The sequence below is a fragment of the Argopecten irradians genome, chromosome 5 (assembly GCF_041381155.1).
Source record: "Argopecten irradians isolate NY chromosome 5, Ai_NY, whole genome shotgun sequence".
NCBI lineage: Eukaryota > Metazoa > Mollusca > Bivalvia > Pectinida > Pectinidae > Argopecten > Argopecten irradians.
Window position 1 is genome coordinate 24,750,031 of NC_091138.1, and position 21,869 is coordinate 24,771,899.

Sequence of the window (21,869 nt, forward strand, 5' to 3'; positions counted from 1 at the left end):
AAATAAAGGCTTTAATATGGCCTAAATATTAATACGGTAATGGTAACTCTATAAAAATCTGACGGATGCCAATTGGGGACAAGAGGACGTCTATGTTGACCTCAAGGTTAGCCATACTTGTTAAGCAGTATTTTTAACTAGATGATAGGCGATCATGATAGTAATGAACTCTTTGGTATCCTTTCTATCTAGGTGTTTGTTAACTCCATTGCTAGACTAACGTATATTATGAGATGGAGGTAAATCAATGAAAGTAAAAAATAACAAAAACTAAAATACTCGAACTTTGTTCATTTAAGAGACGGGTTTAGTGTAAAACTGCTCGCTTTTGACACAGTCTAGTCACAGTTATGCGTTTTATTCGTTCCTGGTTTGATTTTGTACGTACTCACTTGAGTCATAGGTTATGACTGTTACAACCATAATACTGTGTCTGTCGATTACATGAAAATGTTATAACGAATACCTGTAGCCTGCAATCATCATTTCTAACGATAACAGGTTTCAGCGAGCACGAAAGGTTCAACGCCCCGTAAAATGTTATGGCCGCACGTTTGGCAGATCACTTCACAGATGCACTGTGTCGTGTTTTGATAGACCCAGCACACGCTGTCGTCTGTCGAGGAAATTAAACGCAGCAACAAAACATTTCGCACGTTCATATATACACTAATGAACATGATGAAAGTGTTGAGAGGATAAAGTTGTCTGAAACCTTTCATAAAAGTCAAGGTAATTAGCGTTCTACTGCCGTTTTTCCCCTTTGACATTTTGTTTACGATCATTATGACATTTTGTATATGTATACGCTTTATAATGGCAAAACACGTTATATGAGTAGGCTTACTCGGAAATGTTGACATCCTAATGTGCTTCGTCATATAATAAGAGAATGGATCAGGGGTCATACAATATTTTTCATGGAAGGGGGCATCGTCTGTTGTTTCTCAAGGCCAGTGCCACAGTGATGCAGGAACCTAAGGGATGTAACTCTACCAATTGATCTGGAATTTGTCATTTGGGACGGTTAAGTCATTTCATAGCAACACATATCAGAAAATAGCCACATAATGCTGTCTTTAACACGTTTTATTTAGAAATACCCGGGGCACTAAGGGTATACAAGACTGTCGAAAGTTTGGCAAGAAGCAACGGCACAAAACACAAAAGACCTAAAAACGGCTTCTCTGCCGGATTGACTCTTCGGTCAAGGACACTGATGTCTTCCTCAAACACATGTTTTGGAAGAAGCATGTCTTGTAGTTCACCGACAAGGCACGTCATAATTTGATAGTCATCATCACTTTTATCGTCTGTAGTATGAGATGACTTAGCCTTGATATCGTCCACCAGTATCCGTATACTGTTCACAGTCGACAGATATTCTCGTATAAGGTCAGTTCTCACACCCGAAGATAGCGACGAACTCGCCATCAAATGTCCATAAAGACCGATGACATCCGAAAGGGATTCAATGGCCACTTTGCCTTTCGGCATGATGATTTGAAGAGTTCTTATAAATAGGTCAATTGAGTCGCTGAAGCCCGTATATCGATGCCGAACAGCCTCAACATCCGCACTAAGACGCATGCGCCATCCATTAATGTCAAAGTCTTTCTCGATCACCACCACATCTAAAATAACGAGAAACAAATCATATATAAAGTTAGGGAAGCGTGTTTCTTTGCTAATTTTCATTTTAGAGAAGAATTTGAAATTATCGTATAGTACTATTTCCTCACTATTTCGATTTATCATTCAGGGTCAAATAGTTTCGAGGTGACAGAATATATTTCTTTGACCAAAGGTACAAATGTTTCATTTAGACTACAATGCTTGATAAACCAAAATAACCAGGTTCACAACAGAACTGGAAGTAAGAGGCGAATCCATGGATACCATACATAATGTCAAACTTTACCGAAAGTACGTTAAATAGACGAACAACACATAGATTTGTAGGACACTGACCAGTGGTCACAGGAATGTGGTCAAGACTAGTGTAGTTTGTCGGGGTGGTCAGTGTGTCCGCCGGATGAACTGATATATTCTCCTTGAACTTGCGTGACAAGAGCACTTCTCGCGAAGCATCCAGTTCGGCGGTATCTATGGTAACGTTCACTTTAACTGAGCTGACGCTTATTTGATCCCTTACACTGTCCGTGACGAATATAGACTGACATACAGCGGACAGGCGTCGACTTTTGAACATCTGATTGAGTGACTCTAGCGCCCCAAGCGTCAAACATTCACACTTGACACACAGACCTCTAGTGATTGTTTCTACTCTGACGTCACGAATATTGATGGCGGCTTCAAGCGTCCAACAGAATTGTTCCTTCTTTTGTAAGATAACGTCGTAGAATCGTTCAGCTAAATCTCGTTTGGCCTGATTAGAATTCGTTTCTTGTTCAGATTCCAGCGACACTTGGGATACTTTGATGTTCAAATTGAGCTCACCTGTAAGTAGACATAAGCACGTGTATGTCGTAATGTTAATAGGTAACTCAAAAAACTTCAGGTCCGTGTGGAGGATTTGTGCAAAGTAAAGTGGATAAATAAAGACATAAGGGCGATGCTATGATATAGACTGCCATGTAAGTATTTTATTCCACACTGTCAGTGAATCGGTCAAAATGGCAGACTCATATTTCTAAATCAATAATTAAGGGAAAACATTTTGTCGTTTTATGCAAATTGCGTTCGCCAAATCGGCCATTCATAAACGAAAGAGTTACTTTGAGCGCCTACCATGCTCTTTGAAGCAATGCTTCTAGATATGGCACAATGATGAGATTTTGAGAGAATGAATAAAATGAGAATATTTGTAAATGGGTCCGGGAGATTATCTGGATTACAGAATCATCACAAGTAATACTTACAGGATTTGTCCTCCGAGAAGCTGTCCCGTTTCCTGGCCGACCGCACACGATGGATTCCACTTCGGGCACTCTTACAGCGAGTATTGGGTCTGGCAATACCGCCTGTGTCAAACAAAACAGATTCCTTGGTTCATCATTCATTTTATATATTAATTTTCAATTTCCGTTTGTATTCACTCATTTACAACAAATTAAATATGCATTTTATATATTAATTTTCAATTTCCGTTTCTATTCACTCATTTACAACAAATTAAATATGCATTTTATATATTAATTTTCAATTTCCGTTTCTGTTCACTCATTTAAAACAAATTAGATATGCAAAGTAATTATGTGAATAAACATACACATTGAACTTTAAGATAATCACAACAAAATTGATCTAATCAGCCATATTTTGCATGAAGTATAGATCAAACACAACACAGTTAAAATCTTCGATATATGTGTTTACAACCACAAATGTCTCTAAAGTAATCGACGGTAAGAGAGCAATGAAATGTGTTTTGCTATGAATTTGAATACATCAAACGGGACTACATAAAGTACATTTAAATGTTTTACATTGCGTGTATACATGAAACTGGATACCTATATACATGTACATGTCTATCTAATACACATGCTAAGCGTCACGAGGGTCAGCCAATCAAGCCTGAGTAACATGTGGTTTAATGTCGATAGGTCGGTAAGGTTAGTATCAGTACACATATTGTCATCTTAATTACACACGAGTTATTCCTAATCCAAAACATAATAAGCATCATACAAATCTGGAATCATGCAAAAATAACCATAATATCCAACAAGTTATTAAATCGTTGTGAAAAAGAGCCTACTATCACAAACGTTAACTAAAATGTTGATTCAACTTGGTTTCATACCCAAGAAAAATTTCAGATTCTATTTTGTATAGACATATTACAATGGCCGATAGCTATTGATTGTACGGCATGTGACGTAACGTCATTTTCCCGGAGAAAACAACGTACTTTTCACTCACAAACTAATGACGTCATTATCAACACTGACATGCAAGGGAAGATAATTTTGTTGTTATATGCAATGATGATTTATGTATATTGTTTTAAAAAAATCGTACTCATCGATATGCATGATCGTACCATCATTGTCCTCGTCCTCTTCCATCCCGAAATACTCTATCGGGTAGCCGGGGTAAGGGTCCATTCTGATACAGACCACGTCTGTCCCTTACCTTACACTAACCGGTATCAGAAACACCTGTGTAACCCACCTGTACAGGTGTGGGAACGAGACAACTAAGTATAAGGTATAAGGTTACATATCTATTAATTACGGTTAATAAAGCGACTTCTCATTAACCAGAGGATGACACATGATATTCCAACAATAACTAGGTGTAATGGCCCCAGAATGCCAACTTCTTAAGTCTACTGCATTTATTACTTCGTATTACCAACTAGTCTAAAGTAGAACAAAATTATTTGTCGATAAGTTGAATAAAATATTCATTTCATGATTAAAACTAAATGAAACTACTTTGTCATAGAAGTTAAATCACACCTTGATCGTTCTATATTTTAGGCAGGTTCAACCATTTACATCCATTCGTTTTATCACGCCTAAAGCATTGCTAAAGCATTTGCTTGGCCATAGGAGGCACGGGCTTCGCGAGGCCCAATCATAACATTACACCATGACGTCATTGATTGTCACAAGAAGCACGTGCGGTATCAAATTTCACAATGTAGTCATCGCTAAGCCACAAGAAACACGTGCGGTATTACACCCAATGATATTTCAATGAATCTTGTAATTAGTGAACAAGGCATGCACTTATTTGTTATTGTTTCAGAATGTCAGGGTGATTTCAGAATTCTGTAGCATTCAAGTGGAAATCTGTCATTCTTTATTACCAAAAATAATTACAAGTACATGGTTGTATTGATAAAAAGTATGGCAAACTGTGTTTGAGGTTTCCGAATGAGGAGTAACAAATAGCAACAAATTAATTCTCAAACGTGGTTTTTACTCTACCAATATACAACTCATTACAAACGCTTCAGAAAATTTTGTTATACATGAAATACAACCTTTTAATTACAAGCACTTAACGGTTAAATGTGTGGACTTAATTGAACGTTTCGCACTGATAAATCTTCGTATAACGTACGGACGAACAATACCAGAGCTATTTAAACTCGTTACACCTGAGCACTAATATTCGAGTTATGTTGAATTAAGATGTCTCAAGTTGTGAATTAATTTTAGATTTAGTGAAGCTTATTAAACAACATTAAGTTGGTTGGCACCACTTTGGGTGTCGGTACCTGATGGGAAGGTGTAGCAGTTGTAGATAAGTTCACTGGGGAGTATCACCAGCAACCCTTAACGAAATAGACAAGTAATATACACAACTAATCACAGAACACTAGGACTTATCACTTACTGGTCAACATCACACGTAGACATCCGTTAGTGGACGTAAATATAATGTAAACAAAATATGTTAATGTATAAAGTATATAAAAATTCCAAAACTAAATACCAGTCTAGCTGTGATGTAATAATAATAACGGAAACTAAAAGCCGGAAACATTACGGTTAACGGAAACACTTCTAGCATATGTATCAAATGAGTTATTATAACATGTAAATAGAATGTATACACTAATCTGGGCACACCTACTACAAAGGCCGAGAATGACAAATCACAATCTTGTTTCTTGTATATTGTTCGAATTACAATTCATTTACTGGTGGTATACATACAACTATATGTCAACGAAGCTGAGACATTATTTCTTCAAAACTTCAGAATAACTTTCAGGGACAAAATACCAGCCAATTATAATTGTTTGATCTCTACACCACTATGTGGTCTCTAATCAAGCAAGAACTGTCTGATCTCTAGTCCAATAAGTACTGTCTGATCTCTAGTCCAGTAAGTACTGTCTGATCTCTAGTCCAGTAAGTACTGTCTGATCTCTAGTCCAGTAAGTACTGTATGATCTCTAGTCCAGTAAGTACTGTATGATCTCTAGTCCAGTAAGTACTGTCTGATCTCTAGTTTAATAAGTATTGTCTGATCTCCAGTCCAGTAAGTACTGTCTGGTCTCTAGTCCAGTAAGTACTGTATGATCTCTTGTCCAGTAAGTACTGTCTGATCTCTAGTCCAGTAAGTACTGTCTGGTCTCTAGTCCAATAAGTACTGTCTGATCTCTTGTCCAGTAAATACTGTCTGATCTCTGGTCCAGTAAGTACTGTCTGATCTCTAGTCCAGTAAGTACTGTCTGATCTCTAGTCCAATAAGTACTGTCTGATCTCTAGTCCAGTAAGTACTGTCTGATCTCTAGTCCAATAAGTACTGTCTGATCTCTAGTCCAGTAAGTACTGTATGATCTCTAGTCCAATAAGTACTGTCTGATCTCTAGTCCAATAAGTACTGTCTGATCTCTAGTCCAGTAAGTACTGTATGATCTCTAGTCCAATAAGTACTGTCTGATCTCTAGTCCAGTAAGTACTGTCTGATCTCTAGTCCAGTAAGTACTGTCTGATCTCTAGTCCAGTAAGTACTGTCTGATCTCTAGTCCAATAAGTACTGTCTGATCTCTAGTCCAGTAAGTACTGTCTGATCTGTAGTCCAATAAGTACTGTCTGATCTGTAGTCCAGTAAGTACTGTCTGGTCTCTAGTCCAGTAAGTACTGTCTGATCTCTAGTCCAATAAGTACTGTCTGATCTCTAGTCCAGTAAGTACTGTATGATCTCTAGTCCAGTAAGTACTGTCTGATCTCTAGTCCAATAAGTACTGTCTGGTCTCTAGTCCAGTAAGTACTGTATGATCTCTAGTCCAATAAGTACTGTCTGATCTCTAGTCCAATATGTACTGTCTGATCTCTAGTCCAGTAAGTACTGTATGATCTCTAGTCCAATAAGTACTGTCTGATCTCTAGTCCAGTAAGTACTGTCTGATCTCTAGTCCAGTAAGTACTGTCTGATCTCTAGTCCAGTAAGTACTGTCTGATCTCTAGTCCAATAAGTACTGTCTGATCTCTAGTCCAGTAAGTACTGTCTGATCTCTAGTCCAATAAGTACTGTCTGATCTCTAGTCCAATAAGTACTGTCTGATCTCTAGTCCAGTAAGTACTGTCTGATCTCTAGTCCAGTAAGTACTGTCTGATCTCTAGTCCAGTAAGTACTGTCTGGTCTCTAGTCCAGTAGTAGTACTGTCTGATCTCTAGTCCAGTAAGTACTGTCTGATCTCTAGTCCAGTAAGTACTGTCTGATCTCTAGTCCAATAAGTACTGTCTGGTCTCTAGTCCAATAAGTACTGTCTGATCTCTAGTCCAGTAAGAACTGTCTGATCTCTAGTCCAGTAAGTACTGTCTGGTCTCTAGTCCAGTAAGTACTGTCTGGTCTCTAGTCCAGTAAGTACTGTCTGATCTCTAGTCCAGTAAGTACTGTCTGGTCTCTAGTCCAGTAAGTACTGCCAGATCTCTAGTCCAGTAAGTACTGTCTGATCTCTAGTCCAGTAAGTACTGTCTGATCTCTAGTCCAATAAGTACTGTCTGATCTCTAGTCCAGTAAGTACTGTCTGATCTCTAGTCCAATAAGTACTGTCTGATCTCTAGTCCAGTAAGTACTGTATGATATCTAGTCCAATAAGTACTGTCTGGTCTCTAGTCCAGTAAGTACTGTCAGATATCTAGTCCAGTAAGTACTGTCTGGTCTCTAGTCCAGTAAGGACTGTCTGGTCTCTAATCCAGTAAGGACTGTCTGATCTCTAGTCCAGTAAGGACTGTCTGGTCTCTAGTCCAGTAAGGACTGTCTGGTCTCTAGTCCAGTAAGGACTGTCTGGTCTCTAATCCAGTAAGGACTGTCTGGTCTCTAATCCAGTAAGGACTGTCTGGTCTCTAATCCAGTAAGGACTGTCTGGTCTCTAATCCAGTAAGGACTGTCTGGTCTCTAATCCAGTAAGGACTGTCTGGTCTCTAGTCCAGTAAGGACTGTCTGGTCTCTAGTCCAGTAAGGACTGTCTGGTCTCTAGTCCAGTAAGGACTGTCTGGTCTCTAGTCCAGTAAGGACTGTCTGGTCTCTAATCCAGTAAGGACTGTCTGGTCTCTAGTCCAGTAAGGACTGTCTGGTCTCTAATCCAGTAAGGACTGTCTGATCTCTAGTCCAGTAAGGACTGTCTGGTCTCTAATCCAATAAGGACTGTCTGATCTCTAATCCAGTAAGGACTGTCTGGTCTCTAATCCAGTAAGGACTGTCTGGTCTCTAATCCAGTAAGGACTGTCTGGTCTCTAATCCAGTAAGGACTGTCTGGTCTCTAATCCAGTAAGGACTGTCTGATCTCTAGTCCAGTAAGTACTGTCTGATCTCTAGTCCAGTAAGTACTGTCTGATCTCTAGTCCAGTAAGTACTGTCTGATCTCTAGTCCAGTCAGTACTGTCTGGTCTCTAATCCAGTAAGGACTGTCTGGTCTCTAATCCAGTAAGGACTGTCTGATCTCTAGTCCAGTAAGGACTGTCTGGTCTCTAATCCAGTAAGGACTGTCTGGTCTCTAGTCCAGTAAGGACTGTCTGGTCTCTAATCCAGTAAGGACTGTCTGGTCTCTAATCCAGTAAGGACTGTCTGGTCTCTAGTCCAGTAAGTACTGTCTGGTCTCTAGTCCAGTAAGGACTGTCTGGTCTCTAGTCCAGTAAGTACTGTCCGATAAGTAGTCCAGTAAGTACTGTCTGGTCTCTAGTCCAGTAAGGACTGTCTGATCTCTAGTCCAGTAAGGACTGTCTGGTCTCTTATCCAGTAAGGACTATTTGGTCTCAATGTCCAGAAAGATCCATTTGATGCAACTGTGTTTCCTATAGGAGTTCGACGTTCACGTGCAAAACAACTACATGTACTTACCATTTTCGTGTATAGTGGGCAGTTTTAGAGTGGCCATCTAGCTGATTCACCGACAGCCTTGGGAGACAGAGTAGTGTACTGGGTGTGAAGGGTAACTGGGAGGGTGTACCCTATCAACGTAATTAAACTGTTCATTGTCTTAAACTTATAAAACAGTTTAAGTGTTGATATCTGATAAAGCTTCCCGCCAGTCCTGGGAGTGACCAGTACCCGCTAGTTACCAGACGTGCTAAGCCCTACTCGTATCGATAGTCGGTGTGTAAATACCATTTCAATAGCCGTGATGTAATTTTAACTTTAAAACCAAGATTATCTAGATCCGAAATCAAATTTATTCGTTATTGGTATTGTCTAAGCTTATCAAATCATAAGATTAAAACTGAAGCATGCTGAGGTCTAACGTAGCACAATCGAGGACAAGGGACATAAAGTAGCGTTTCGTTGATTAATGGTAAATAAGGTTTATATTTAATCCTTATCTTTGTACAGTATACTTATTGTAGATACCACTTTATAGTGTTAAATAAATAGTTCTCAGCTGATATTGATTCTCAAGTTAGTAATCTTCAATTTAAAAATAGTTCAGTATATATAATAATTTATAGCCTATACTGACTCATCTCATTCATATTACATTACTATTATCTTAAACATGACTAAAGAGTAGCATAAGCCACCCGTCCTATGGTAAAGACGCCATCTGAGTAAAGATAATGATCGAATTTAGTATGTCTGTTGTGTATGACGTAAAATTAACTTAGTGACGACATTCACAGTCAAGCATCCGATGGTAACCGACACTTACCTGTCTGTTGGTGCTGACGTCACTTTGATAACCGGCAGTCACCTGTCTGCTGCTGGTGACGTCACTTTGGTAACCTACACTTACCTGTCTGTTGCTGGTGACGTCACTTTGATAACAGAAACTTACCTGTCTGTTGCTGATGACGTCACTTTGATAACCTACACTTACCTGTTTGTTGCTGATAACGTCACTTTGATTGCCGACACTTACCTGTCTGTTGCTGATGACGTCACTTTGATTGCCGACACTTACCTGTCTGTTGCTGATGATGTCACTTTGATTGCCGACACTTACCTGTCTGTTGCTGATGACGTCACTTTGATAACCGACACTTACCTGTCTGTTGCTGATGACGTCACTTTGGTAACCTACACTTACCTGTCTGTTGCTGGAGACGTCACTTTGATAACCTACACTTACCTGTCTGTTGCTGATGACGTCACTTTGATAACCTACACTTACCTGTCTGTTGCTGATGACGTCACTTTGATAACATACACTTACGTGTCTGTTGCTGATGACGTCACTTTGATAACCTACACTAACCTGTCTGTTGCTGATGACGTCATTTTGATTGCCGACACTTACCTGTCTTGCTGATGATGTCACTTTGATTGCCGACACTTACCTGTCTGTTGCTGATGACGTCACTTTGATAACCGACACTTACCTGTCTGTTGCTGATGACGTCACTTTGATTACCGACACTTACCTGTCTGTTGCTGATGATGTCACTTTCATTGCCGACACTTACTTGTCTGCTGGTGCTGACGTCTCCTGACCAGGTTCGCGGACTTCAGTCGCCGCGCGTATTGTGTCCGACCTGACTGCACGTGAGATGACGTAGGCCGTGATGATTTGGGTCGTGATGACGTAGGTCTGCTGACCGTCCCTGATTCGATGTTTGTTATCTCTTCTGCCGGGACAAACAAACAGTAACATTAAGGAAGTTTACTGTGTTTACAAATAAAAGTATTTACTTCATGCATCCAAATCGTTTACCATACGCGAGACACACAGGGAAATTACAATGTATTACAATATGTTTGATTTACCATTGTGGTGACATGCATAGGTCTTTATGGTGTACATACCTTCGGCCCTTCGGAGACCACATTTATTGAGGGCCACGCCCAGGCACTCCCTGTTGGCAGCCCTACCCACTCGATCGTACCACAGACATAGACCCTTAAACGCCAGCTGGGACGGACAGGTGCTGAAGTCGGATGTTTCCAACTGTTGGATCTCATATTGGTGTACACCAAGCTCTAAACACACTTCCTTCCACTGGCGAATTATGTAAGGGCTCACATGTCGGAATACCTCTCGTATATCTATAGGGAAAACGAAAGTAAACAACAGAACCTTCCAACGGATATTAATGTGCAAATGTTCCAGTTTTCCCCATTCTAGTTATAAAACTTGACAAATTCGTTTGCAGATGCTGAACGTAAATAATGTATGATAGAAGTAGAATTTCAGAACTGTTGGCACATACTAGACGTTTTATGGTGAAACGAAAGTAGATGTTAATTTATATTACATGCGTCCCATTCAGGTGTGTTTTCCAATTAAGTTTAACATGTGCTATATAGAAATGATTCATAAAGAGATAAGCGTTGAATTATTTCAATGACAATAATATACATACCAGGCCCCTTCCTTTCCCTTTCCGATTGTGATTTTTACACACTCGGTCAGAGCTCTTCAAAGCCCTATTGACATTACCTATCTTTATTTGATTTTCGTGTTTAAAACACATCTCAAGTGTTGAAACATTGACAAAGAAGGCATGTGCCGGGTCTCTATGTACCTTCTACAGAGTGTCATTGATTGCTCACTCAATATCGCATACACCAATACAAAGTGCATTTGTATGCGCTGCACGGCATTGTACATTGTATATTAAAGCAAATTTCGATACCTCGAGAGACACTGCTTTAATCTTATCTTTTCGTCTCAACGTTGCAAAATGCAAAACAAACAGATGTGCTTTTCTACCGATCCATTATCTCCTACCATTGGGATTTCATATATCCCCAAACCGCCGATGTAATTTACTTGTCACCATACCCTGGGAGTATTTCGCGAGTTAGATGTTAAATGTCAAGTCCCTGTGCTCCTTCCATTTTATTTCTTTTACTTTCATAGCGACGTTCTATTCGACATATTAATACAGTTAACATATTACCAATGTTGTTACAGTTTCTGTTCACAGGTGGCTGCTCTATTAAATATTCTATACTAATAGTCTCTTTACTGTCACGCTAATGGAACATATATGTACTGGCGAATGTCAACAAACGACATCATTTGAATTTGATTAAAATGACGGCTTTGCATTAATCTGGATTTAAATCTATAACAGCATTAGCAATGACTTGTAATTGACATTTTAAATGCATAAGACCAACTTTCAGACATGACGGATCTACATAAGGTTATATAGCTTTTCCCCAAAGCAATGCATTACCCTTTTAATCTATCCATATTTCCACAGTAGAACTAATATAATTCTCAAATACACATTACAAAAGTCTGGCCCCTGGGTAAGGCAATATCTTAATGTTGTTTGTATAAGCGATAAAGGTATGTAAATATTATATTGAAGTATTTGACTCTATGTATTTGAAGACTTCGATTTCCGACCGCACAATCAATTAGGTCTCCGCGGCATTTTACATCAGGGCGTAACGGACACCCCAACAATCGGGCCGAACGCGCCTTCATTATCTTATAACACAATAAAACAATATCATAATCGCAGTCTTCTTATCATTGAGATGGGGAGTCTAACCTTCAACGTTGTGTTGGTTTTGTATAGCTTGATATTAAATGTCGGTTTTGACCTTGGAATACCACATTTACCCGTATTACTAATGTTATATACATTAGGACTCGACCGACTCCTACAGATGTTCTTATGCAATGTTACGGTGATAACCTTATTGTTCCTAAAGGACGTTTGGGTTATAGACTGCCTCCGGAGACATCGCATTCTTCAAATATCATCAGTGTTCAAGACTACAAATAGTTTAAGTTAAAAATCATACCATTTCATCCCGATAGGCAACTGTAACGCCCGATAAGAAGATACTACTTGGCTTAAATATCGACTGTCTGTAATGATTTAAACATTTATTGTCGAAAATACAAATCAACAAAGGTAATAGGCACAATTTATCGTGGAAGTCGGGATTTTGTACGACATTCGGGCAATACACTACTTTGTCGGCATAACAACTTATCAATACAAATTGTACATGTATAAAGAAGGATCGCGGAATATAAGCCCCAGTCTACAACTTCAAGTGATAATTGATTTTACTTACCAACAGAGTCCATCCTCAGTCCATTTCTGACCGCCATTCTCTGTCCTACTAAGGTCTTGTGTATAGTACCCTTCTGGTCTTCTCAAAAGATCCCTTGTTATTTTGCTGAACCATCCACTTGTTGTCGATTGTTGCTCTATAGATTAGCCCACCGCGATGACAGTACGGTAATATATTCCATGTCAGAGTAATAATTGTGTATTGTGTGCCACCGTTGTGTACTGTTGTGGACTTTTCACCTATGACTTGTTTCCAGTCGGTTTAATCTGGTATTAAACAGCTGTGAGACGAGAACCGTCACGACCCAACACTCGTCAGGTTTGGGACAGAAAGTAAAGTGGTTAAACACAGCTATCGATCAAGAGGATTCCCTTTAAACGACTCGGTTTTCCTAGCGGAGAGTCGTCAATTTATGTCCACAAATCCATTCTCTTCGGTATCGAGTTTGATGTAACCATTCTTAGAGGAGCTTAGATAAAGCCAAAGGAATTACGTTTGTTAGAATGAATAGAGCGGTTATCGATATAGCTCACAAAACGGACCAATGATTATACCAAGTGTTCGAATTTTTAATCAGAACAAGCAATTTTAGAATTTACGTCGAAAGTTCTGTTCCGTAGTACACAATATCTGGATACTTACATTAAAAATAGCAAATATTGCCCACACAACGTTCTCCAGTACAACTTAATTATTTCCTGAAACAAACACGTGTTTGATGATAGAAATATAAATAATGATAATTATTTATCTGTATTTCGGTAAATTTTCTAGTCATCGAGACGATAAACGACATCTCAATAGAAAGATTTGATCATTCATAATTCAAAATACTGCGCAGCAGGATTTCCATGTTTTTATGAATAATTAGTTGCTAAAGCCTTTTATGATAAGAATACTCGTGAACGGGACAGAGAACGTGTGCTCTGTCGTGTGAAACAGGATGTAATATGATTGTGACGTCATAGACGTTTTAAACGTAACGTCATTTCCGCTTCAAAATGGAAGACGTTGCGACAGAGCAGCAAACCAGTACGGAAAACAAACCAAAAAGTGACGCAACAGACACAGGTAGAAATATAGTGGTTTTTTTTGGATATTGGAAATTAGGCCTGCTTCAAATTGGTATGCTGCAATTTCTGTTATTCGCCGAGTCAGAACTTATTTTACCATACGTTTGATTGCAATACACATTTTCTGGTTTCAGGATACATGCTGATTGACAATGAAGAAGTTATTGTTAGACAACTTCGTGACATCAAACAGGAGTTTTCTTCTCAGGTAAGATGACCAAAACTTATCTTCAATCCATGCTTCGATTCGAATTTCAGCTCAATTTATAATTATAAGTTTGAAACACATTAGCATCATCATATCCCAATAAATTATTAGGATATGCTACAGTACATGACGTACGATAATGATACAAGATCAATAATTTTATGTAAATGCTATATACGTACCCCTGTAGCAGAACTAAATTTAATGCAAGAATATTTGAAATTATCCGTTGTTTACTAAATTCAAATTGAAGAATTCACACCATTCTGTTTGCATAGCACGATACGGTATTTTTTATAAACGTCAACGGACAAACATAATGCCACAATGACATAATTTTGCTACGTCGCTTTACTAGGATGAACTATGAAAATATACGAAGTTCCAAAAGTCAATCGAATAGTCCCGACAGAGTGGACAAATCATATTTCGCATAAGTGACTGAAGCCAATTATCCACTGGTTCAAGACGACATAGATCTAGCAAAAGACGAACATCTTTGTCTTTAGGACCCAGTGTTCTCATGGATGTAATCACCATTGTTGTAAATGAATATAATCACTTGTATAGATGTTTTGAAGATGTCGTATACTCATGTACTGGACAGACTCTATGTTGTTGAAATGCTTCAACGGAGAATTAAACGGAGAATTTGCAGATTGAACACATAAATTTGGTAAAAAAACTGTTTTCGTGGTAAAATTACGATATCATGAAAGCATAGAAATCGTGGTTGTACTTTTCCATCCACTAGCTTAAAGGCCCAATATCCGTATCTTTCTTATTTTTTTCATGATTAAGAAGAATGTTGAAAAAAAATCCTGTTGTAAATTATGCAGAGACAGGACTAAATCGAAGTCAAGATGAGCGATTATGATTCGGAATATTTTGATAAAAATCAAATAAATATTAAACTTCGCTAGGTGGGTCCCACTTAGTCAAACAGGCCGACGTTAGCCGACATTGTAACGTCGTTGCCGAGAACGTCATGTGACTACCGTAACTACGTAACATCTGTCCGAACTCTTCCGAAAACGGGTCATGAACTTTCCGACTTCCGTTCGGCAATAATCGTAACTTCTATGGTGACCAGTTTAAAATGAAAGCATGTTTACAAGTATCGACTTTCAACAACTGCTGTACCAAAGTTATCAAAAGGCATTATAGATATTCTTTAATATATCCTAATTTCGACTACATCTACCAGTACTAACAATATTGGAGTCAAATTTAACTTGAATTTTTGTTGATAGTTACGTATAGTGTGGCTTTAAAAAAGAAACCTTTGAAAGTTTCATGTTAATGAATTCCAGATTGGCCTTTATGTACTATTGGAATTAATAGCTTTAAAACCAGAATAACATTGTATTGTAACATAAATTAGAATTTCAGCGTATTTTTATGTCTCGCCTATCCCCATTTTTATATATGTGTTCAAAGTCGATGTGACAAAACATAAGCAGGAAAAAACATTTCCCCGTTCAGAATAACCACCAGTATGCAATAATAGTAGCAAGAATTTCGTCAATTCTCAGTCAGTTAAGATTATAATACTTTGTCAAAGAGAAGGGTTTTAAGTCAAAAATTCCCAAAAATATCAAGTTTTCACCATAACAACTTACTAGAATCAGGCAAAGTATTTCCCTCGGTCTCTTGACTTGTACATATTGGGAAATTCATGGGAAACGTTGACACTGCAGGGAGAGCAACAAACACACTACTAGTAACAGTTATATAGATCGTGGAAGGTCGACTGTTATTGAAGGCGACACAAAAATCATATTGCAATCATCCGGAACAAAATATAAACCCGGCAATTGGCATGGGCTTGTCCACGGAAAAGAACTAAGTATATTCGATGTATATGATATACGCGTGATAGGGAGCGAAAACCGGCAACATTGACAAGTCATTCCAATAACCAAATGAGGTATTTTGGTAAAATCTTTTTTAGCCTCGATCAGAGTATAGAGACCCAAGTAACGTGACGTTACCCAATTTGGAACGCTACCCTAAATGGAACACTTTTAAAATATATGAGATAGAGAAATTTCAGTTGACAATCTGAACTAACAATAACTGTCCTGAACAAAAATTAGGGTGCTGACTAATAACTGTGACAATTTTAATATGTCATTTTCTTTCCAGTTGCCTATTATCTGTATTTAAAAATGAAAATAATGAAATTTTGAAAAACTCCGGGAAACGACGTCGTGCGACAACCCTAAAAACACCATACATTTTAAAATAAGAAAAACAATTGCTGAATGAAATATTTATGAAAGAAATGTGACTTGAATAAACTAAAAAATGTTTGAACTTTCTTTAAATGAATTCAAACATTTTTATCATACCTGGACATTTGTTAATCAAACTTTATTTAGGAGGTGTTCCATTTTGGGTACTCAAACCTGCTGAATCGCAGGGGTGGGCCGGACATGCTTTCAAGCTCTATATTTATAAATATATGCACTGCTGACAAGTAAACAATTCTTGAAATTAAAAATAAAGGCATCTATATGTGGAATATTAAGAAAAAAATCTGGATTCAAGCACAAGTAAGAGCATTTTTACAATTATCTTCAAAAAGTTTTCTAATTTGGGTTACAGCGTATTTCTCTGGAATTTAGATTGTAACCATTGACTAACTTATTTTGCACTAAAAAGATGTAAACCTTTTTGTTCCTTTGTTCAGATAGCGAGCGTGCGGCGAGAGCTTGAAGTGCAATGGGAGGTACTCAGTCGTCTGCTCCTGTTCATAGCGCCAATAACCATCACGTGGGCGTTAACTATGTTCGTGCGTCTGGCTGGTAACAGAGCATGGGAGGTAAGTATACATGTCAACATCGTCTATCTTGTTAGTTAAATTCACGTCAGACTTTCAAAATGCCAAATATTCTATTGTATTTGCTGAAAAACCTAACAACGTGAACATAGAACGATGTGACTAACAAGTTCACCTTTGTGCCGTATTCGTTCCTTGTGGCCAGTGACAGCAACATGTAGACATCACGTTTTTTTTTATCGTACTGACGAAAAGTATTGAACAATCCGTGCAATATAGTGATATATAGATTGTACATATATGGAGTAACATCGAATCAACTAAACGATAATAACAAATTGTATATTAGCTGCAATATTATAGCTCAAAAGACATTTGGACAGAAAATGGTATCGTTATGTTTGTTTGGGACAAAAATAATATGTAAATGCATGTATACGCATTAAATAATTGAAACCTACAAAATAAAGTATAGAAAACTGTGCCCGAGTGATTTTCGGAGGCAGCGCTCCACTACGACAATACATAGGGACCAATTCGTACCCGGCCGAAAGGTATAGCAGGCCGGGTACGTATATTCGTTCTAATTGTATATGTGATCAAATATAGACTGTCGATTTTCATGACAATCTTTATATATGATCTAATATCGTAATTCAAGTGAAAAAAAGTCGCCACCTTCTTTTTCTGATGAACCTATTTTTCAAATCGTCGCAAATCAAAACAAATAGATTCTAGTCTTATGTACATCGTTGAGTTAAAAGACATCACGTACCGGTGTGGAAACGATCAGTAGCTAGCTTTGTGTTTTTTTTCAATTACCTTCATACAATTCTACTTTCGTTAGTAATCTTCCTTGTGTTATCGTACATTACAAATTTTCTGCTGTTTCCCTAAGGGTTACGCTGCTGCCGTGAGCTGTGGAGTAATACTGTCGGTGTTGATATTTGACCTTCAAGGTCTCCTGAACGTTATTCTGGAGTATGCCAACATTCGGGGAAACCTTGGCATACCAAACACCCAGTCCATCGCGACAGGACCAGATGTGAAGCCATCTGTGAGTCAGGACAAGGAGACCAACACAGACGACAACACAGAACTAACAAACAAGGACATCCGAGCGAAGGAGCTACCACTATCTGACTAAACGTATATCACTGTATTGCATGATGATAAGATGGTAAAGCGACTGGTAAAGAAATTTGGACACTGTCAGAAATGATGACTTTCCGAGAAATAATGACATTTACCCAAATCGAGATGTGTGGATAGTTCCAATAATGAGATAAATGATAAAGTAAAGTGATTATATAAAGAAACAAAGAAATACAAAGACATTACAAATACAATAAAATATGGCGGCACTATCAAAGAAATAAGACCTATAACGAAATTTAGACAACGAAATGAGGATGCCGATGACAATTATAATAAAGAAAGGAGGGCACTGAGAAAGAAATGATGATACTGATAGTAAAGAGAGGATGTAAAACAAAGGCAATAACAAAGGAAATAGTGACAGTAATTACGAAATTATAACGCCGATTAAAAAATGAGAACATACTGACAAAGCATGTATGATGCTGACAAAGACACAGTGACACTTTCTGACATTTGACATGGTGACACTTGCTGACAAAGACATGATGACACTTGCTGACAAAGACATGATGACACTTGCTGACAAAGACATGATGACACTTGCTGACAAAGACATAGTGACACTTGCTGACAAAGACATGATGACACTTGCTGACAAAGACATGGTGACACTTGCTGACAAAGACATGATGACACTTGCTGACAAAGACATGATGACACTTGCTGACAAAGACATAATGACACTTGCTGACAAAGACATGATGACACTTGCTGACAAAGACATGGTGACACTTGCTGACAAAGACATGATGACACTTGCTGACAAAGACATGATGACACTTGCTGACAAAGACATGGTGACACTTGCTGACAAAGACATGATGACACTTGCTGACAAAGACATAATGACACTTGCTGACAAAGACATAATGACACTTGCTGACAAAGACATGGTGACACTTGCTGACTAAGACATGGTGACACTTGCTGACAAAGACATGATGACACTTGCTGACAAAGACATAGTGACACTTGCTGAGTAAGACATGATGACACTTGCTGACTAAGACATGGTGACACTTGCTGACAAAGACATGATGACACTTGCTGACAAAGACATGATGACACTTGCTGACAAAGACATGATGACACTTGCTGACAAAGACATGGTGACACTTGCTGACAAAGACATGATGACACTTGCTGACAAAGACATGGTGACACTTGCTGACAAAGACATGATGACACTTGCTGACAAAGACATGATGACACTTGCTGACAAAGACATGGTGACACTTGCTGACAAAGACATGATGACACTTGCTGACAAAGACATGATGACACTTGCTGACAAAGACATGATGACACTTGCTGACAAAGACATGATGACACTTGCTGATAAAGACATGACACTTGCTGACAAAGACATGATGACACTTGCTGACAAAGACATGGTGACACTTGCTGACAAAGACATGATGACACTTGCTGACAAAGACATAATGACACTTGCTGACAAAGACATGATGACACTTGCTGACTAAGACATGGTGACACTTGCTGACAAAGACATGATGACACTTGCTGACAAAGACATGATGACACTTGCTGACTAAGACATGGTGACACTTGCTGACAAAGACATGGTGACACTTGCTGACTAAGACATGGTGACACTTGCTGACAAAGACATAATGACACTTGCTGACAAAGACATAGTGACACTTGCTGACAAAGACATGATGACACTTGCTGATAAAGACATAATGACACTTGCTGACAAAGACATGGTGGCACTTGCTGACTAAGACATGGTGACACTTGCTGACAAAGACATAATGACACTTGCTGACTAAGACATGGTGACACTTGCTGACTAAGACATGGTGACACTTGCTGACAAAGACATAATGACACTTGCTGACTAAGACATGGTGACACTTGTTGACTAAGACATGGTGACACTTGCTGACAAAGACATGGTGACACTTGCTGACAAAGACATGGTGAAACTTGCTGACAAAGACATGATGACACTTGCTGACAAAGACATGATGACACTTGCTGACAAAGACATGATGACACTTGCTGACAAAGACATGATGACACTTGCTGACTAAGACATGGTGACACTTGCTGACAAAGACATGATGACAATTGCTGACAAAGACATGATGACACTTGCTGACAAAGACATGATGACACTTGCTGATAAAGACATGATGACACATGCTGACTAAGACATGGTGACACTTGCTGACAAAGACATGATGACACTTGCTGACTAAGACATAGTGACACAAAGCATGGAATGCAATGATAAAGAAGACGCTGATCAGCATGCAAAAACAAATGACAAAGTAATTTAGGGTAATTCGAAAAGATGTTACTTTGAATGAAAACTGTTTTGATGCTTTGAGAACTTAGTATTAATGATTACATACTACATGCTTCGTATTATTTGATATTGCCTTTATTTTTCATACAATGCATTGTACATCTAATAACTTGAGATAAAAAAGACTAAGAAAAATCCATATGCAGTTAGAATTGTTTTGTATTGGCTAGCAAAGATGGATTACAACAGTTGGTACATCACACAGACACTTCCCAAGATAAATAAAATGTATGTGGTTGAACATATAAATACTAATCATTATCAAAGGTGGTGAAAGTTATATCCTCGGAAACTGTACCAGGTAGTCGGGTTTCATAGGAATGCATGTAAACAGACACAAAGTAGTTTATCTCTGGGGAGTAAAATTAAAGCATAATCAATATACAAATATATTACATTGATAATTTGTAAATATAATTTATCACGGCAAAATCGAAAATAAATAAATGCACCAACGGGAAGACATAGACCATATACACTGACTAGACAGATCTGATCCCAAGTTCTCGGAACAAATTTAAGTAAATAACAGCCTTCAGTAATAAAATGTTTAAATAATTTACATAAGTTTTGACTGAAGTCGGATCTTTTTGTTTCGAGAAATCAGGTCCTGGAGACAAGGAATGTCTACTGCCAACCTACAGAAACCCATTATCTGTGTTTTAAATTCGCAACACTTTATTACATGATTCCTTTCTTTTATCTTTAAATATCAGAAAGCGCATAGCTCTGATGGAGGGTAGAAAATGAAAAGTACTTTTTAAAGAACCCGTATCCTCACACACCCTCTAAATCTCACTCAAACTTGCTGGAAGTTGTAACATTTAGTAGGTTTTAAAACCTCTCACACGAACTCAGTGAAGTCACCAAGCTCCTGGTGTCTAGTCGGCTGCTCTACTTTGTTCACCTCTTCAGTCAATGTCTTCTGCTTAATTCGTTTGATCTGACGAAGTCTCTCTAACCAGTTGGAGGCGAATGGATCCTGTGGCTGACTCTGTTGTCTCTGTAGTACCAGGGAGGCAAGCTGGGGAAACAATAGGTCGTCAGGTAACATCTGAGGACTACATAAGGTTAGGTAGCTCTTAATTTACACAGAAATTATTGAAGTGCAGTTATGCAACAGGGGCCATCTTCGTTCTGAACACCAAAATTAGCTATTACTCAACACTAGGATTGATTATAGTTGCTTCTGGTGAAAATATAACCATGTGAAAACCATAAAAACTAATTTCAAACGTAAATCTTTGGCTTTTAAGAACAGAATAGTGGTTACTGTAAAACACAGTTATTACAAACCCCTATGGATCAACAAAATTACTTTTTATAAACACAGTTCGGGGAATCAAAATTACTACGCTATAATCATGTATTCATTGTAAGCATGTTCGTTAT

The 21,869-nt window shown here is 38.2% G+C and overlaps 5 protein-coding genes across 9 annotated transcripts in view; 3 read left to right on the forward strand and 2 right to left on the reverse strand.

Annotated features, from left to right (window-relative positions):
• Positions 1–46: 46 nt before the first annotated feature.
• On the forward strand, positions 47–20,986 carry LOC138323324 (uncharacterized). 2 transcript variants are annotated; one of them, XM_069267859.1, is made up of 4 exons: positions 47–106; positions 14,120–14,193; positions 16,889–17,020; positions 17,877–20,986. In XM_069267859.1, exons 2-4 carry the CDS (start codon positions 14,125–14,127, stop codon positions 18,123–18,125), a joined length of 450 nt encoding a protein of 149 aa, XP_069123960.1. In that variant the 5' UTR covers positions 47–106; positions 14,120–14,124; the 3' UTR covers positions 18,126–20,986. The 2 variants fall into 2 exon arrangements, with proteins under 2 accessions (XP_069123960.1, XP_069123959.1); XM_069267858.1 differs by lacking the exon at positions 47–106 and adding an exon at positions 13,861–13,983.
• On the reverse strand, positions 1,072–13,813 carry LOC138323323 (uncharacterized). 2 transcript variants are annotated; one of them, XM_069267856.1, is made up of 7 exons: positions 12,913–13,813; positions 10,675–10,914; positions 10,335–10,496; positions 5,198–5,254; positions 2,883–2,984; positions 1,972–2,460; positions 1,072–1,634 (listed from the first exon to the last, which is right to left on the reverse strand). In XM_069267856.1, the coding sequence occupies exons 1-7, from the start codon at positions 12,947–12,949 to the stop codon at positions 1,090–1,092; spliced, it is 1,632 nt and encodes a 543-aa protein (XP_069123957.1). In that variant the 5' UTR covers positions 12,950–13,813; the 3' UTR covers positions 1,072–1,089. The 2 variants fall into 2 exon arrangements, with proteins under 2 accessions (XP_069123957.1, XP_069123958.1); XM_069267857.1 differs by lacking the exon at positions 5,198–5,254.
• LOC138324337 (protein SON-like) lies at positions 18,598–19,050 on the forward strand. The gene has a single exon (XM_069269412.1). The coding sequence runs from the start codon at positions 18,598–18,600 to the stop codon at positions 19,048–19,050; it is 453 nt and encodes a 150-aa protein (XP_069125513.1).
• LOC138324338 (protein SON-like) lies at positions 19,150–19,623 on the forward strand. Its single transcript, XM_069269413.1, has one exon. The coding sequence runs from the start codon at positions 19,150–19,152 to the stop codon at positions 19,621–19,623; it is 474 nt and encodes a 157-aa protein (XP_069125514.1).
• LOC138323321 (tuberin-like) overlaps positions 20,621–21,869 on the reverse strand; it is a 41,305-nt gene continuing 40,056 nt past the window's right edge. For all 3 annotated transcript variants that reach the window (XM_069267851.1, XM_069267850.1, XM_069267849.1), the window contains one exon: positions 20,621–21,501. In XM_069267851.1, the coding sequence (XP_069123952.1) occupies positions 21,322–21,501 (180 nt within the window). In that variant the 3' untranslated portion in view covers positions 20,621–21,321. The remainder of the gene's footprint in view (positions 21,502–21,869) is intronic.

What these genes read in the sequence shown, in the direction of transcription:
- LOC138324337 (XM_069269412.1), top strand. Translation starts at nt 18,598, where the DNA reads ATGGTGACACTTGCTGACAAAGACATGATGACACTTGCTGACAAAGAC.
- LOC138324338 (XM_069269413.1), top strand. Translation starts at nt 19,150, where the DNA reads ATGGTGACACTTGCTGACAAAGACATGATGACACTTGCTGACAAAGAC.
- LOC138323323 (XM_069267856.1), bottom strand. Translation starts at nt 12,949, where the DNA reads ATGGCGGTCAGAAATGGACTGAGGATGGACTCTGTTG. An exon ending in TGGTCTCCGAAGGGCCGAAG is followed by an intron (nt 10,497 to 10,674) that starts GTATGTACACCA and finishes TTGTCCCGGCAG; the next exon opens with AAGAGATAACAAACATCGAA. An exon ending in CCACATTCCTGTGACCACTG is followed by an intron (nt 1,635 to 1,971) that starts GTCAGTGTCCTA and finishes TCGTTATTTTAG; the next exon opens with ATGTGGTGGTGATCGAGAAA.
- LOC138323324 (XM_069267858.1), top strand. Translation starts at nt 13,914, where the DNA reads ATGGAAGACGTTGCGACAGAGCAGCAAACCAGTACGGAAAACAAACCA. An exon ending in AAGTGACGCAACAGACACAG is followed by an intron (nt 13,984 to 14,119) that starts GTAGAAATATAG and finishes TTCTGGTTTCAG; the next exon opens with GATACATGCTGATTGACAAT. An exon ending in CTGGTAACAGAGCATGGGAG is followed by an intron (nt 17,021 to 17,876) that starts GTAAGTATACAT and finishes TGTTTCCCTAAG; the next exon opens with GGTTACGCTGCTGCCGTGAG.